Genomic DNA, 18,094 nt, shown 5'->3' with positions numbered 1-18,094 from the left:
TTTTTAAAGGTGTATATATGCTTGTATTTGCCTCATATTTTACTAAAGGATCCCCCCAAAAAGCTGTTAAGAGCAGGTATTATGAAGAGTAGGGGTGCTTTTACTAATCATTTCATAAACTTTTATAGATTTTTCTGTACTACAGCAGGTGCATTTATTAAATACTGTCCATAGGGATTAATTTGAGGGATTAGATAATGGGGCATCCTTTTCTTTATACTTTAGTGAACTAGTGAGCATCTAGTATTTATGGGATTGTGAATATGAATGTGTACATAACCTCACTGCTTCCTAGGCTGAGAGAAATAGAAGAACGGCTCTGTGGACTGAAGGCATCATCTGTGACACAAATGCCTGCCTTAAAGTTTAAGGTGAGGAGAGACAGATGAGATTTTCATTATTCATCTCAGTTTTTTCTCAAACATCGTTTGAAGCATGACATTAGGATTCAAATGAAATCTTAATTATTGTTCTTTCAAATGAATATTTATTGAACACCTACTCTGTGTTGGACACTGCTGGTTTCTCGGTTCTACAAAGTGAAGAATGGTCAAGATGGGTCCCCGGCCCTCAGGATATGTAACAGTGTCATTGGTGCTGTTAGCAGTATGCAGAATGATACATGCATGAGAGAGGAGTTTTAGTTTTGCCTGGGAAGGTTTACAAAGGAATGACATTTGTACTTGATCTCACTAAGTTGGATATTGCCAAGTGGAGGAAAGGAGACTGCTATTCTGCATAAAAGAAACAGCATCAACAAAGGCGTGAAGGGTATAACTACACCATACCTCCGAGAAACACCAGAAAACCTGAGTAGTGGGAAGAGAAAAATAGAGACAGATCTGGGAAATACTTAGTATTTAGAATTAACAGACTTAGTGACCAACTAGTTGTGGGTGGTAAGAAAAATCAGTATATCAGTGACGGTTCCAGGGATGGAAAGGGGGCATCTCCATCAGTGAGAGGTGTGTGACAGAAGCGCAAGAGACCGTGCACGTGGTGAGTGGAGCAGGGCGAGCAAGCCGGGAATGTACAGAACTCAGAGCAAGGGAGCCGTGGGAGAGCAAGAGCTGGAAATAAAGAACTCGTATTTGGTAGAGGCAGTGGAAGCTTCTCAAGGTTTTTGAGCATCAGAATGGAGCCGTCAAAAGCAGTGGTTTAGAAGGAAGTGGCAGAAAGATGTCAACATTGACCTGGCTGTTGGAAAGAACACAGCCTATAGCTGAATAACAAATAATTTGTTTGCAGTGTTAAATGAAGTATAGCATAAGTTTCCTAATATTCATTTCTTATTGAATATATGCCCATGTCTAGTGTGCTATATTATAAATCTTGAAATCTGTTTCTTTATCACAGGAACTTAACATACAGGTTAAGTTGTGGAATGATGCAGAACTTTTTTTTTAAACAGTTAAGAATTTTCTTGTTGAATCTATCTCCATGACTTATAAAGTTGTCTTTTTTTTTTTTTAACCTATACATTTAAAAACCTTAACGTAAAGTTGTAATATACATTTGAAAACCATAAGAGCGTATAGTCTTTGGGGTCATCTCCACCTGGAATTTGAGTTACATCTCTACCACCGTTATTATATATAATCGATGTTCAATATGTAGAATTGGTTTGGTAGAAAAAGTAAACTCTTCTATTCCATATCTTGAGTTTTTTACTGGAGAGTTGAGTATGATCCACTAAGTGTATTAGGATCTCCAAATTCAATATCACATTACTAGAACTTATGCACCATAATTGTGTATCCTTTTAATACATAGTCATATGTAGTCTAATAATATGATTTTTAATTTTTTTAATTGTATTTAATTACTCATTGAGAAAAAATATAGAAATATGAAATTTAAAAAGGATTATCTCATGAATTGGCAAATTAATATTTAGGACTCCAGAGTTCTAAAAGAAATAGAAGTTTTTCTTGGCTTGTTAACCAGCAGATGGATTTACTTTTAGAATACAGGTGTTAGATTTGTTACAGGTGACTGTTGAACTTAAAAAAAAAAAGAAAAAAAACATTGATAGACGTTGGTCTGGAGAGTGGGAAACTTTGGTTCTCGTCATGAGGCTTTGCCACTGACTAGTCATCTAACGTTAGCCAAATCATTTAACATCTCTGAATTTATCTGTTTTTTCTTTTTTGAGGAAGATTGGCCCTGAGCTAACATCTGTTGCCAATCTTCCCCCCTTTTTTTTTCTTCCCAAAGCTCTCAGTACATAGTTGTATATCCTAGTTGTAGGTCCTTCTAGTTCTTCTATGTGGGACGCCGCTTCAGCATGGCCTGATGAGCGGTGAGTAGGTCCACACCCAGGATCCCAACCTGCGAACCCCGGGCTCCCGAAGCAGAACTGGCGAACTTAACCACTGCACCACCAGGCCAGCCCCTGAATTTATCTGTTTATTTGTCTCTGGACAAGGAGATTAGACTAAATATCTAAAGCTATTTTTCACCTTCAAAATTCTTTAATGGGTGTAGATATCACTAAAGTAGTGATTATTCTTATCTGAGAGAGAATAACTCCTTTATGTGTTTGTCTGTCAGACTATAGACCAGTCATAAACAAAGAAAGAAAAGTTGTCAACTCCATGGATTTAACAAACATTTATGAAGTGCCTGACCGATGCATAAAGCATTTTACTAGGGTGTACGTGTCTGTATGTCTGTATGTACGTGTACGTCAAGCCAAAAGGATTTACATAGCTTTCTCTTCTGTCTTAGCTATTTCTTGTATCTTTCTCTATACTTTATTCTTTGACTTTACAGAAAAAGAAATGACCTTAATCAGAAATCAGTGTTTTCATCTGTCACTATTATTTCACCTGCTTTTTTCTTATATTTAATTTTCCTTAATACAAGTTAATTTTCTTCAGCCTTCAAACATTTTGAAGTTACCCAGTCCTTCAAAAAAAAAAAGTTTCTCAAACTTTGTTTAACATAAAAGTACCATTTCAAAATGCTTATTCATTCATACATATTTTTTAATTTGGAAAAAGAACAATCGCTCCAGTGGTCTTGTGGGGAAGGGATTAAAGGTGTTTAAATTGGAGGCAGGAACACTGTTACAATGTAGTGCAGAGGAGCGGTGATGAGGTGGAGTGTTAGGATCTGTTGGAGCGGTGTCTCAGATGCTGGGGTGAGAAGGAAGGAGGGATTCGGGATGTCTCACTCATCAAGATGTGGAACATATGAGAGAGGGAGGGTGGGTTTAGGAGAGAGAGGTATTACGTTCTGTATACAGTCCAGTTCTTTTGACACCCTGTTTTCCTGGAAGCCATCTCCTCTCCTGGCCTCCATGATACTGCTGTATCCTGGTTTCCTTTCTCCTTTCACTCTCCCTTTTGTAGTTTTACCTCCCTCACCTGCTAATCCAATGTAGACATTCCTCATAGTTCTATCTAAATCCCTTTTTAATTCTATGCACTTCCTAGGCAATCTTACCCATTCTCTTGATATTACACAACACTTCTATGATGGTGACACACAGACTTGGATGATGACATATCCAATTCTATATCTCTTGCCCTAAATTTTCAGCTACCTGTTAGATATGTTACAGATGCCTTAAACTGACTATCAACAAGAACGGGATTTACTTAGAGTTTCTGTTACAATTAATGGAACCACTGTCCCCCCTGTCAGCTAGAACCAAATCTTGTGAGTTGCCTCTGACTCACTCCTCATCCCCATCTCCATTCAATCAGGTTGATTCCACCCTATCCTCTCATATTTGGATTTCTGAATAGAACAGTTTGTCCTGCCCAGGTTCAAATTATCTTTTGCCTAAACTCTTTCAGTAGTTTCCTAACTTCTCTCTGAGCCACCAGCCTCTCAATTTTCAGCTTCATCCACAAGCTACTACCAGGTTTACTAGCCTCCTAAAACATGGGTCGAATCCTGTTCTCCTTCACTACCTATAAATTAAGTCCAGCTTGCATAGTCAAGCAGTCAAAGTTCTGTACATTCTCATTTCAAACTATATTTTCCCCACACCCAATTTTTCAGCCATATCAGACTACTAGTATTTTCTAAATTAAGCCAGGTTCTTTCTTGCCTCTGCTTTAGTACATGTGGTTCTATCAGTCTGGAATGTCCTTCTTTTCAGCCCCAGTGTTCCAACCCCAACCCTGGAAATCCTTTTCATCTTTTATGGTCAGTGCAAATGCTTCCTCCTTTGTAAAGCCCTGAGAGTTGGAATTGATTGTTCCTTTCTCTGCTCTCTTTCCTCTATTATGGACGTACTTTATCCTGCCACCCACAGGGTTGTGAACTGAATGCAGGAGCTCTGCCTTACTGGTCTTATGTCCTTAGCAGCACCTTGTGTACTGCTTCACACAAAACAGTAGCTTAGGGAGGGAGGGGGCGAAAGGGTTGACAGGGCACGTGTGTGCAGTGACGGGTGGTAATGAGTCTTTGGATGGTGAACTACACAGAAATCAAAATATGATATGCATCTGAAATTTATATAATGTTATAAACCAATGCTACCTTAATAAAAAGAATTTAATTTACAAAACAGTAGCTTAATAAATATGTGATTAGTGTATAGAAACACACCGTGAAATGCTCTTCCTTCTTATCCTCCTCTTGTCGTTCTTCGTTTTCTGTTAAAGATAATGAAGTTGTTCCTGGAAATAGATTGTTTAGAATAATTAATGGTTGGCATATAGTTAACAAATAATACAGATACCATCTAGGCAAAGCTCATTTAAAAAGACATACATTTGAAGATAATTTCATTATTTGTATTTTATTTTATCTTGTGCCCAAATTCTGTTGAAAAACGCTTCACCTGTTTTAAAATTTAGGGTGACTTTGTCATTTTAGGTTGAGAATTTCTTCTGCATGGGATCCCCACTGGCAGTTTTTTTGGCCTTGCGTGGCATCCGCCCAGGAAACGCTGGAAGTCAAGATCATATTTTACCCAGAGAGATTTGTAACCGGCTACTAAATATTTTTCATCCAACAGATCCAGTGGTGAGTTGCAAATATAGACATTTTTCTCTCGATACTAAATTGTTCCTGAAAGAATCCATAAGAAATCTTGCAAGGTACCACTGAATTAATGAGAAAGAATTCATTTATCTGATTATAGTTCCATAGGTTCATATTTTTAAGACTTGTGTTTTGGTTAATTTAGGGCTCAGGAAATAAAATACCTTAGAGTTGATCTGGTTATATTGTAACTTATAGTATAAGAGTAAAAATAGGATCTCTGGACAATTAATAGAAGGGACAGGAGTCATCTGGACTTTCAAACCTTAACCAATTGTAATACTAATAACCTAGCAACCATAAATTTTTTTTGTGAGGAAGACCAGCCCTGAGCTAGCATCCATGCTAATCCTCCTCTTTTTGCTGAGGAAGACTGGCTCTGAGCTAACATCTATTGCCAATCCCCCTCCTTTTTTTTTCCCCAAAGCCCCAGTAGATAGTTGTATGTCATAGCTGCACATCCTTCTAGTTGCTGTATGTGGGACGCAGCCTCAGCATGGCCGGACAAGCGGTGTGTTGGTGCGCACCCGGGTTCCAAACCCCGGGCCACCAGCAGCGGAGCGCGCATACTTAACTGCTAAGCCATGGGGCCAGCCCAAGCAACCATAAATTTTTAAAATCCCACTTTAAATACTTTTTTCTCTAAAGCATGCTACATTGTTGAAATGTGTTTGATAGATCCTCATAGAAATGAAAATATGTAAATATTATGTATTACACATGAAAAAGTGGAAGAGTTTAGTTTAGCCTGGTGGAATTATAAAATTTTGGATTTTTACATTCTTTGTTATGTTTGTACTGTAAATAATTTTTTTTAATGTGAACACTCCAAGGATCTTGCATCTAGATAAGCGGTTTAATGCCAAGTGTGATTTTTAGATGAGAAAGATGCTTCCTTAAATTCTTTTGGGGACGAGGCTAGATACAACTAAATTTAAAACAAACTACTCCATATAGCATTCCTTCTCTGAAAAATAGCTTTATAGAATTGTGTAAAGTTTTTTAAAAGATCTTTAGCTAGTAGCAAATAAATATAACATTGACTAAACACTAGACTTTTAGGAAATTTCCCATACGTTAAAGAATCAAAACTGCTATATTTAAGAAATAAATTTCAGTGAGCTGGAATCTAATGTTGGATTCGAATGCAGACTGCACATCTTGGCCAAGTCACTTCTGGGACCTGTTGCTTGTCTATATGATGAAGATGATATTTTACCTCATAGGGTTGTTAGGATTAAATAAAGCAGATGGGAGAATACCCAGCTAGACGTTAAGTATTTCATTAATATACATTCAATTTACTCATTCTGTTATAACTTGAGTTCATAGGTGAACTCTGAGCTTTCAGTGTATACCCTGTCCTTTGTATAATCTTAACTTTATGTTATAAAGGAGGGTTCCAAACTCATTTTATTATTATAAGTTATTTTTATTATTCATTTTATAGTTTTTCTGTGATTTTTTTTTTTTGTAAGTAATGCTTTTTTAATAGTTTATGTCAGAAGTGTGCTAGGCAGTTTTTACAAACATTATCTATTCTTCCTAGCATCTTTGTGAGGTAGGAAGTGTTATCTCGTTTCTATAGCTCGGGAAACTGAGGCTCTGAGACCTTGTGACTCGGTGAGTGTCATACAGTTAATCAGTAACAGAGGCCAGAATATGAACTCAGGGAATTCTGACGCCAAGGCCATTGCCTTTTCTGCCATATCATCCCTGCTTCACATTAGGCAAATGGTCTTATATCGCATCTAATTTGTGTTACTATACTGAGCTATTTGAAAATAGAGTTTAGTAAGAGCTCCTAAAAATTAAAAATCGACCTTATTTCCTGTGTTCTGGTTTACTGTTTACTACTTAGGCTTTTTTGTGAGACTAACATAAATCTAATTGTTAGATGATGTCAAAACATAATAAAAATGAATCTGTGTCTCTGAAAAACTAATTAATGGGCACTATTAGCCTGGACTAACTCTGTTTTTCTTTTCGTAGTCTCATCATTAAGGATATATGATTAGATCAACTACATATTGTTATTAGTGAAAAAATAGAAATACATGTTAGAAATACCAGGTTTTTAAAAATTCCCTAAAGTCTACTGAGCGTGCAATAGAATAAGAATAAACAGAGTTTATTAGAATCAAGCATTGTGCCTTAATGTTGTATTTCTTTGAATTTTTTTTAATCAAGGCTTATAGATTAGAACCGTTAATACTGAAACACTACAGCAACATTTCACCTGTCCAGATCCACTGGTATAATACTTCCAATCCTCTACCTTATGAGCATATGAAGCCAAGCTTTCTCCACCCAGCAAAAGAACCTACCTCAGTTTCAGAGAATGAAGGCGTGTCAACAGTACCAAGCCCTGTGACCTCACCAGTCTTGTCCCGCCGACACTATGGGGAATCTATAACAAATATAGGCAAAGCAAGCATATTAGGTAATTTCTCTTCAGTATTCCATATCAATGAATATAAGCTTTTTATATAGGCATTTAAGTTCTGGGCACTTGGAAATACTCTTTGTATTACAAAACATCCAACAGTTAATTCATGTATTTAGTATTAACTACCCTCTCACTGTTCATATTTGAGGGCCAAAAGCCCTGAAGTTCTCTGATTAGATCAGATCCTGTAGTTTGAGAATATGAAATAGCTGGATGCACTAGAAAAGGCCTAGGAATCAAGTCCCTCATTTAATCTTGGCCCTACCACGTTCTGTGAGATGTTGGGCAGGTCACGTAGTTTTTAATGCTCTGCTTCCTCCTAGTGAAATGAGGGAGTACTTGAGTTTTAAGGGTGCCCCAGCCAACCAGTTCTGTGATATGTGTCTTAAAAGTCTCTCAAACTGTGTCCTTCCTGAGGGCAGCAAGGAGAGTTAGTTTGCCTTGGAGTGACCTCCAGTACCAGCCACGATGTTTGGGGTAGCACTGGAGCTCAGCTCCAGGGTGTGAGACGAGTCTGTCCATTGCTTTTGGTTATAAGTTGCCTTCCTATAAAATGCCACAAGATGGCACTATAACTAGGCTTTATCTGCTGGACTCAGTGATATTTTACTTCATCATATCACAGATTGTTTATTGATAGCTTTTTATAACATAAACACATAATTTCAGTAGTAAGCATATCAACAGTAAATATATGCCCATGTCAATGGCGTGGTTTTTTTTTTTTGTTTTTAACCTTTCCAAATACTTTAATAAGCAATGATCACTTGAATAAAATACATAAAATCTTTATTCCTTTGTTTGTAAGCTATATTCCTAGAGTTTGTACAGCTCTCATTCTATTCAACACCAGTTTTATTTAGAAACCTACAATTTAAATTGTCATTTTCATATGTTCCCACCCTGGAAAAACATGACTAGGGCTTGGTCCCTCTGCCAGTTGGCTGTAATTATGGGTGGTGCTCTTGACCTTAGTGTGTGGTGTAATTCAGCAGAGTGACTGCCCTGTTTTGTGAAACACAGGGGCTGCCAGCATTGGAAAGGGACTTGGAGGAATGCTGTTCTCGAGATTTGGACGCTCATCTGCATCACAGCCGTCTGAGACATCCAAAGACTCGATGGAAGAAGAGAAGAAGCCAGCTGCCTCACCTCCTAGTACCGCTGTGGCAACACAGACCCTTCCACATAGCAGTTCTGGCTTTCTTGATTCTGCATGTTAGTTCATACACTTCTTTCCTTAAGTTTATACTGTATCTTTATAACACTTGACGAGGGCAGAGAGGATTAAGATATTAACACTATGGGGCTGGCCCAGTGGCGTAGTGGTTAAGTTCGAGCACTCCGCTTTGGCTGCCCGGGGTTCACGGCCCCGGGCGTGGACCTACACACCGCTCATCAAGCCATGCTATGGCGGCGTCCCATATAAAGTAGAGGAAGATGGGCATGGATGTTAGCCCAGGGCCAGGCTTCCTCAGCAAAAAGAAGAGAATTGGCAACAGATGTTAGCTCAGAGCTAATCTTCCTCAAAAAAAAAAAAAAAAGAGATTAACACTAGCAGTCTGCTCTAAAATCTAAAACATGCTTTAGCTTTTAAAGAAAAAATGCTTTTCCTCTGCTTGCATTTTTAAGAATAATCTCCAGGTAAATGCAGTTTTACTCTCTGCATAGGTGAATTAATAGATAAGAACATTAATAATCAGGGCCTTGTGTCACAGGGATTTTAAACACCAAGCATAAAACAAATCTGTTTGGGGTAAGCAACCCTAATTTTTACAAAGTAGATTTTTTTAAATGGTCTTCTCAGCCTTAAAAATTCATGTAATTGTTTCAAACCTATGCTGTATTTTCTCCTGGTACTTTTTTAAAACTGCTGAGCCGAAGCCATCCTGCAGCTAATGCCCTAGATCCCTTTATCCAACCGAATTATAAAACCTTCCTAGCTTAGATTGTATGAGATCCACTGCATGGCTTCCAGTCCTCACTCAGCTACCTAGGGTGAAGTAGATGCTCAAGAAATAAGGGAGTGAATGGATAGTTTTGCTGGACTTAGAATGGAATTTTACTTAATTTTTTCCAGTGGATTTTTATAAGGTTTAAAATCTCGCGTAGTAGTGAAACACTAATACACTTCATGTATATTTAATTCCAAGGGTCTAAACTTGAACCTTATTTTCAGTGTCCAGTAAAATAAGACTTACAAGTCAAGTCCTATTTTTCCATTGACTTACATGAGGAAATTTAGATTCTGAAACCAGCTACTTCCTTCTGTAACTATAGCAGAAGGAAAACTTTCTCTAAAAATTTTTAAACGGATTTCATTTTAGATACTTGTAGCTTTGTTTATTTAGTGAGTCTGCTACCCTAAATTTTAAAATGACCAGCGTCCATTGCCATCCATAAAACTTACTTAAAAAGGAGTGGTAGTCCTGAAGGCTGGGTCTTTCTCCATGGTCAACCACACTCCAGGGTGAATTATCCTGGACATTCCTATTTGGGCCAATAGCATTTTTTAACTTAATCCTATCTGTATCAGACTCTGACTACTGAAAATTTTATAATTGCAAGCCTTTTGAACACTGCCTAGAAAATTCTTTTTAGACTTTGATATTTGTACAAAATTCTTATTTTCATTTTAAGAGTTCCTATACTATTGCTCACTTAAGCTCTCACTTTACTTCGTATCAGAAATGTGATTGTGAACATAGAAAATTCTGTTATGACATGCAGAAGTCAAAAGAAAACTAAACTTCTGAAGAAAAATAATTTCAAAGAATTTTGTAAGCTGACAGAGAAAAAGTTCACAGTTCCTTGTAATGTTAATGCACAATGATGATGCTAGTAAATGTTAGGGTGAATGAGGGAACAAGAAGAGCAGTGTAGAGTTTGAGCCCCAGAGAAAAGGCAATGAAGACATACAGAGAGAATCTATAGGATCTGAGGGAAGAAAGCTATTTTTTAGTTTTTTTACTATTTAAGGTAGTTTCAGAGTCACCTATTTCTTTCAAGACAACAGTCAGTAGAAGTGCTTAGCTGTATTGCATCATTGTATTTTTTTTTCTTTTTTATTGTGGTAACATTGGTTTATAACATTGTATAAACTTCAAGTGTACATCATTATGCTTCTATTTTTGCATGGATTACATCATGTTCACCACCCAAAGACTAATTACAATCCATCACCTCACACATGCGCCTAGTGATACTTTTTGCCCTCCTACCTCCCTGCTTCCGCTCTGGTAACCACCAATCCCATCTCAGTCTCTATGTGATTGTTTTTATCTTCTACTTATGAGTGAAATCATACGGTATTTGACTTTCTCCCTCTGACTTGTTTCGCTTAGCATAATATCCTCAATGTTCATCCATGTTGTCACAAATGGCTGGATTTCTTCATTTCTAACAGCTGAATAGTGTTCCATTGTGTATATACACCACTTCTTCTTTATCCATTCGTCCATTCACTTAGGTTACTTTCACGTCTTGGCTATTGTGAATAACGCTGCAGTGAACACAGGGGTGCATGTATCTTACGCGTTCGTGTTTTCATGTTCTCTGGATAAATACCCAGCAGTGGAATAGCTGGATCGTATGGTAGTTCTATTCTTAATTTTTTGAGGAATCTCCATGCTGTTTTGCATAGTGGCTGCACCGGTTTGCATTCCCACCAGCAGTGTTTGAGAGTTCCTTCTCTCCACATCCTCTCCAACACTTGTTGTTTCCTGTCTTGTTAATTACAGTCATTCTGACAGGCGTGAGGCAATATCTCATTGTAATTTTGATTTGCATTTCCCTGATAGTTAATGATGTTGAACATCTTCTCATGTGCTTCTTGGCCATCTGTATATCTTCTTTGGAAAAATGTCTGTTCAGCTCTTTTGCCCATTTTTTAATTTGGTGGTTAGTTTTGTTGTTGTTGAGATATATGAGTTCTTTATATATTTTGGAGATTAACCCCCTATCAGATACATGGTTTACAGATATCTTCTCCCAATTGTTAGGTTGTCTTTTTGTTCTGTCGATTGTTTGCTTTGCTGTGCAGAAGCTTTTTAGTTTGATGTAGTCCCATTTCTTTATTTTTTCTGTTGTTTCCCTTGCCTGGTCACACATGGTACTTGAAAATGTGCTGCTAAGACCGATATCAAAGAGCATACTGCCTATGTTTTCTTCTAGAATTTTTATGGATTCGGGTCTTACATTCAAGTCTTTAATCCATTTTGAGTTAATTTTTGTGTGTGGTGTAAGATAATTCTTTTGCATGTCGCTGTCCAGTTTTCCCACCACCATTTATTGAAGAGACTTTCCTTTCTCCGTTGTATCTTCTTGGCTCCTTTGTCGAAAGTTAGCTGTCCATATGGGGCCGGCCCCGTGGCTTAGCGGTTAAGTGCGCGTGCTCCGCTGCTGGCGGCCCGGGTTCGGATCCCGGGCGCACCTACGCACTGCTTCTCCGGCCATACTGAGGCCGCGTCCCACATACAGCAACTAGAAGGATGTGCAGCTATGACATACAACTGTCTACTGGGGCTTTGGGGGGAAAAAAAATAAATAAATAAAATCTTTAAAAAAAAAAAAAAAGTTAGCTGTCCATAAATGTGTGGGTTTATTTCTGGGCTCTCGATTCTGTTCCATTGATCTGTGTGTCTGTTTTTGTGCCAGTACCCTGCTGTTTTGATTACTATAGCTTCGTAGTATATTTTGAAGTCAGAAAGTGTGATACCCCCAGCTTGGTTCTTTTTTCTCGAGATTCCTTTGGCTTTTTGGGGTCTTTTGTTGTTCCGTATAAATTTTAGGATTCTTTCTTCTATTTCTGTGAAAAATCCTGTTGGAACTTTGATAGGGCTTGCATTGAATCTGTAGATTGCTTTAGGAAGTATGGACATGTTAATTATGTTAATTCTTCCAATCCAAGAGCACAGAATTTCTTTCCATTTCTTTGTGTCTTTTTCAGTTTCTTTCAACAATGTTTTATAGTTTTCAGCGTACAGGTCTTTCACCTCTTTGGTTAAATTTATTCCTGGGTATTTTATTCTTTTTGTTGCAATTGTTAATGAGATTGTGTTCTTGACTTCTTTTTCTGCTACTTCACTGTTGGTGTATCAAAATGCAACTGATTTTTATATGTTGATTTTGTATCCTGCAACTTCACTGTATTCATTTATTATTGCTAAAAGTTTTTTGCTGGATTCTTTAGTTTTCTATCTATAAAATCATGTCGTCTCCAAATAGTGACAGTTTCACTTTTTCCTTTCCAATTTGGATCCCTTTTATTTCTTTTTCTTGCCTGATTGCTCTGGCTAGGACCTCCAGTACTATGTTAAATAGGAGTGGTGAGAGTGGGCATCCTTGTCTCGTTCCTATTCTTAGAGGGATAGCTTTCAGTTTTTCTTTGTTGAATATGATATTAGCTGTGGGTTTATCATATATGGCTTTTATTATGTTGAGTTACTTTGCTTCTATTCCCATTTTTATTTGGGGTTTTTATCATAAATGGATGTTGGAGCTTGTCAGATGCTTTCTCTGCATCTATTGAAATGATCATGTGGTTTTTACTCTTTATTTTGTTAATGTCATGTATCTAGTTATTGATTAACAGACATTGAGCCATCCCTGCATCCCTGGTATAAATCCCACTTGATCATGGTATATGATCTTTTTAATGTGTTGTTGTATTCAATTTGCTAGTATTTTGTTGAAGATTTTTGCATCAATGTTCATCAGTGATATTGGCCTGTAGTTTTCTTTTTCTGTATTGTCCTTGTCTGGTTTTGGTATCAGGGTAATGTTGGCCTCGTAGAATGAGTTAGGAAGCTTCTCCTCCTCCTCAATTTTCTGGAAGAATTAGAGAAGGATAGGTATTAAGTTTTCTTTGAATGTTTGGTAGAATTCACCAGGGAAGCCATCTGGTCTTGGACTTCATTTTTTGGGAGGTTTTTGATTGCTGTTTCGATCTCCTTACTGGTGATTGGTCTATTCAGATTCTCTAGTTCTTGATTCAGTTTTGGAAGGTTTTATGATTCTAAGAATTTATCCATTTCCTCTAGATTATCCAATTTGTTGGCCTATAGCTTATCATAGTAATCTCTTATAGTCTTTTGTATTTCTGAGGTGTTCATTGTAATTTCTCCTTTTTCATATCTGGGTTTATTTATTTGAGCTTTTTCTCTTTTTTTCTTGGTGAATCTAGCTAAAAGTTTGTCAATTTTGTTTATCTTTTCAAAGAACCAGCTCTTGGTCTCATTGATTTTTTTTTTTTCTATTGTTTTTTAGTCTCTATTTCGTTTATTTCTGCCCTGAGTTTTATTATTTCCCTCCTTCTACTGATTTGGGGCTTTGTTGGTTCTTCTTTTTCTAGCTCCTTGAGGTGCACTGTTAGATTGTTTATTTGAGATTTTTCTTATTTGTTGAGGTAGGCCTTTATTGCTATAAACTTCCCCCTTAGAACTGCTTTTGCTGTATCTCATAAATTTTGGCATGTTGTATTTTCATTTGTCTTCAGGTATTTTTGGATTTCTTCTTTGATTTCTTCCTTGACCCAATGGTTGTTCAGTAGAATTTTGTTTAATCTCCACATATTTGAGGCTTTTCTGATTTTCTTCCTGTAGTTGATTTCTAGTTTCATACCATTTTGGTCATAAAAGATGCTTGGTGTTATCTCAGTCTTCTTAAATTTATTGAGACTTGTTTTGTGGCCTAATATGTGATCTACCCTGGAGAAGGTTCCATGTGCATTCAAAAAGAATGTGCATTCTGTGGTTTTTGGATGGAATGTTCTGTATATATCTACTAAGTCCATCTGGTCTAATGTGTCATTTAAGGCTCATGTTTCTTTGTTGATCTGTTTGGATGATCTATCCATTGGTGTAAGTGGAGTGTTCAAGTCCCCTACTATTATTATTGTGTTCTTGTCTGTTTCACCTTTTATGTCTGTTAATTGTTGCTTTACATATTTAGGTGCTCCTATATTGGGTACATAGATATTTACAGTTGTTATATTCTCTTGTTGGATTATTCCCTTTATCATTATGTAGTGCCCTTTGTTTCTCATTACAGTTTCTGTTTTAAAGTCTATTTTGTCTGATATGAGTATTGCTGCCTCAGCTTTCTTTTCATTGCCATTTCCATGGAGTATTTTTTTCCATCTCTTCACTTTCAGTTTGTGAGTGTCTTTAGGTCTGTAGTATGTCCCTTGTATGCAACATATATATGGGTCTTATTTTTTTATCCAACAGCCACCCTATGTCTTTTAGTTGGAGCATTTAGTCCATTGACATTTGAAGTAGCTATTGACAAGTATGTACTTACTGCTCCTTTGTTACTTTTTTTCTGGGTGTTTTAGTAGTTCTTCTCTGTTCTTTCTTTTTCTCTTGCTCTCTTCCCTTGTGGTTTGATGGCTTTCTTTAGTATTATGTTTGGATTCCTTTCTCCTAATTTTTTGTGTATTTATTATAGGTTGCTGGTTTGTGATTACTATAAGGTTCATATATAATAACCTGCATATATAGTAATCTATATTACCTTGATAGTCTCTTAAGTTTGACCTCTTTTTAAAGGCTCTACCCTTTTAGTTCCCTCCTCCCACATTTTATATTTTTGACGTCATATTTAACCTGTTTTTTAGTGCATGTGTATCTGTTACCCTTTTATCATGGAAGTAGCGAATTTTAGTACTTTTGTTTTTTGATCTGCATAGTAACTTCATTGGCTGTTGATCTGCTACCTTTACTGTATATTTGCCTTCACCAGTGATTTTATTTTATTATTTATTTTTTATAATTTTTGTATTCCTATTTGTGGTCTTTTCCACATAAATAAGTCCCTTTAGCATTTCTTGTAAGGCTGGTTTCTTGGTGATAAACTCCTTTACTCTTTGCTTGTCTGGAAAACTCTTTATCTCTCCTTCCATTCTGAATGATAACCTTGCCGGGTGAGTATTCTTTGCTGTAAGTTTTCCTTGCAGCGCTTTAAATATGTCATGCCACTCCCTTCTAGCCTGGAAGATTTCTCCTGAGAAGTCAGCTGATAGCCTTATGGGATTTCCTTTGTATGTAACCTATTGCCTTTCTCTTGCAGCTTTTAGGATTCTCTCTTTATCTTTAATTCTTGACATTTTAGTTATAATGTGTCTTGGTGTGGGTTTCTTTGGGTTTATCTTGTTTGGTGCTCTCTGTGCTTCTATACCTGGATGTCTGTTTCCTTCCTTAGGTTAGGGAAGTTTTCATCCATTATTTGTTCAAATAGATCCTCTGCCGCTTTGTCTCTCTCTTCTCCTTCTGGGACACCTGTAATACAGATGTTAGTGGGCTTGATGTTGTCCCAGAGGTCCCTTCGACTGTCCTCATTCTTTTTAATTGTTTTTTCTTTTATCTGTTCAGCTTGGGTGATTTCCTCTAGTCTTTCGTCCAGCTCACTGATCTATTCTTCTGTATCATCTACTCTGCTATTGAGTTCCTCTAGCGAATTTTTTATTTCCATTTTCTATTGTTAAATTCTTCATTTTTGATTGGTTCTTTTTATATTTTCCAGTTCTTCGTTGAAGTTCTCACGGAATTCATCCATTCTTCTCCCAAGATCAGTGAGCATCCTTATGACTATTACTTTGTAGTCTTTATCAGGTAGATTTTTTATCTCTGTTTCATTTAGTTCTTTTTTTTTTTTTTTTTAATTTTTTTTTTTTATTTTATTTATTTTTCCCCCCAAAGCCCCAGTAGATAGTTGTATTTCATAGTTGCACAGCCTTCTAGTTGCTATATGTGGGACACAGCCTCAGCATGGCCGGAGAAGCGGTGCGTCAGTGCGCACCCGGGATCGAACCCAGGCTGCCAGCAGCGGAGCGCGTGCACTTAACCGCTAAGCCACAGGGCCGGCCCCTCATTTAGTTCTTTTTCTGAGGATATATCCTATTCCCTTATTTGGAACATATTCCTTTGTCTGCTCATTTTGCCTCTTTCTCTGTGCTTATATTTATGTGTTAGATAGATCAGCTATGCCTCTTGATCTTGGAGAGGTCGCCTTATGTAAGAGATGCTTTATCAGGCCCAGCAGTGTGCTTCCCTCTCCTCATCAGTTCCACATGTTCCCATAGTGTCCCCTGTGTGGGCTACATGTGTCCTTCTGTTATGGTTGGGTTGCTCATGCTGCAGGTGTCCAGGGAAGCTAGGCTGTCCCCCTGGCTGGCTGGTTGTAATGCTTAGCTGCCTTTCGCTGCTGTGGTCCCTTCAGTCACTTTATTAGGCATGGGGAGCCCCAGCACAGTTGGCTGCAAGGTGAAATAGCACATTCCTGTTGCAGTTTTTCTGTTAAGTGAGTAGGCCCCTAGTGTGGCTGTTGCTAGGCTCAGGGCCTCACAATTGCTGTAGGCCCTCGGCCTGCAAAGCTATTGTCAGGTCTTTCAGGAGTTCAGCTGGGTGGGACCACCTCCTGGTGTGGCAGCACACAATTCTTTCAGGCATTGGAAGATGGGGCTAATCCCCTATGTGGCTGTTTGAGAAGCTCAAATCTGCTGCAGCTGACAAACCCCACCACCCACAGGGTCACACACACCATCAACACAGTCCTTCCCTGTGTGCATGCCCCACCCCACTGAAGAGGACCCCCTCACCCCGCTGTGGAGGCCCCAGACACTCTGCCAATGTAGGCCTGTCCCTTGTGCACACCCTGCCTCGCAGAGGCAGATCCACTCACCCTGCTGCAGAGGTCCCACACACCCCACCTATGTGGGCCCACAAGTTGCCCAAGGGCTTGCTGTTGGGTGAGGCCAGTCCCTAGGGCAGGCTGCCTGCCCTGACTGAGCTAGATTAAATTGGTGCTCTAGTGGGTGGGGCAGAGCCATGAGCTGACAGGCCAGGCAAAGAACTCCAATGGTGTCTGCCAGCACATGTGTCAGCACACCTGTACTAGGTCACAATAATGGCTGCCGCCAATGTCTTAGTCCCTGGAGAGGTCTCACCTCTCACCAAGATGCACCCAGAGCCTATCAGGTGAGTCTCTTCACCAAAGGACTATGCACCTTTCTTTTTGGTGATTTTAGGTTGCTTTCTGAAACAGGTGAATTTGTTTGTGGGCCCTTTGAGAGCAGGCTTTTCTTTCCTCCTACGTCCAGTAGCTTTTCTGGGGGTATCCCCCGTTGTAGTTAATAGCCAGCAAAGCCAGATATTATGACACTTGTCTCGGTTCCCTTACTTGGGATGTATTCCTTTGTCTGCTCATTTTGCGTCTTTCTCTGTGCTTATATCTATGTATTAGGTAGATCAGCTATGTCTCCCGATCTGGGAGAGGTGACTTTATGTAAGTGATGCCTTATGAGATTTAGCAGTGTGCTTCCCTCTCATCACCAGTTCCAAATGTTCTGGGAGTGACCCCTGTGTGGGCTACATGTGTCCTTCTGTATGGCTGGGTTGCTCTTGCTGCAGGTGCCCAGGGAGGCTGGGCTGTCCCCCTGTCCAGCTGGTTGCAATGCTCAGCTGTGTGTAGTTGTTGTGGGCCCTCCAGTCTCTTTATTGGGTGTGGGGAGCCCCAGCAGTTGGCTGCAAGGTCTAATAGCACATTCCTGTTGCAGTTTTTCTATTAAGTGAGTAGGCCCCCTGCATGTTGTTAGGCTCAGGGGCTTACAATTGCTATAAGCCTCTGGCCTGTAAGGTTCTTGTC

General features: G+C 38.5%; 1 protein-coding gene across 9 annotated transcripts in view; it reads left to right on the top strand.

Annotated features, from left to right (window-relative positions):
- The window catches only part of DDHD1 (DDHD domain containing 1), a 107,310-nt gene that overhangs the window by 78,438 nt on the left and 10,778 nt on the right, over nt 1-18,094 (top strand). For 8 of the 9 annotated variants that reach the window (XR_009223667.1, XM_058566945.1, XM_058566942.1 and 5 more), the window contains 4 exons: nt 296-371; nt 4,837-4,986; nt 7,195-7,447; nt 8,477-8,668. Coding sequence is in view for 8 of the 9 variants with exons in the window: in XM_058566945.1 (XP_058422928.1) it covers nt 296-371; nt 4,837-4,986; nt 7,195-7,447; nt 8,477-8,668 (671 nt within the window). In the remaining variant the exon portion in view is untranslated. Of the gene's footprint in view, nt 1-295; nt 372-4,836; nt 4,987-7,194; nt 7,448-8,476; nt 8,669-15,973; nt 16,042-18,094 lie in introns of those variants that run through there. The other variant, XM_058566944.1, reaches the window with a different exon arrangement.

Source organism: Diceros bicornis, chromosome 24 (genome assembly GCF_020826845.1).
Source record: "Diceros bicornis minor isolate mBicDic1 chromosome 24, mDicBic1.mat.cur, whole genome shotgun sequence".
NCBI lineage: Eukaryota > Metazoa > Chordata > Mammalia > Perissodactyla > Rhinocerotidae > Diceros > Diceros bicornis.
This window is presented reverse-complemented; position numbering and strand designations above follow the sequence as displayed.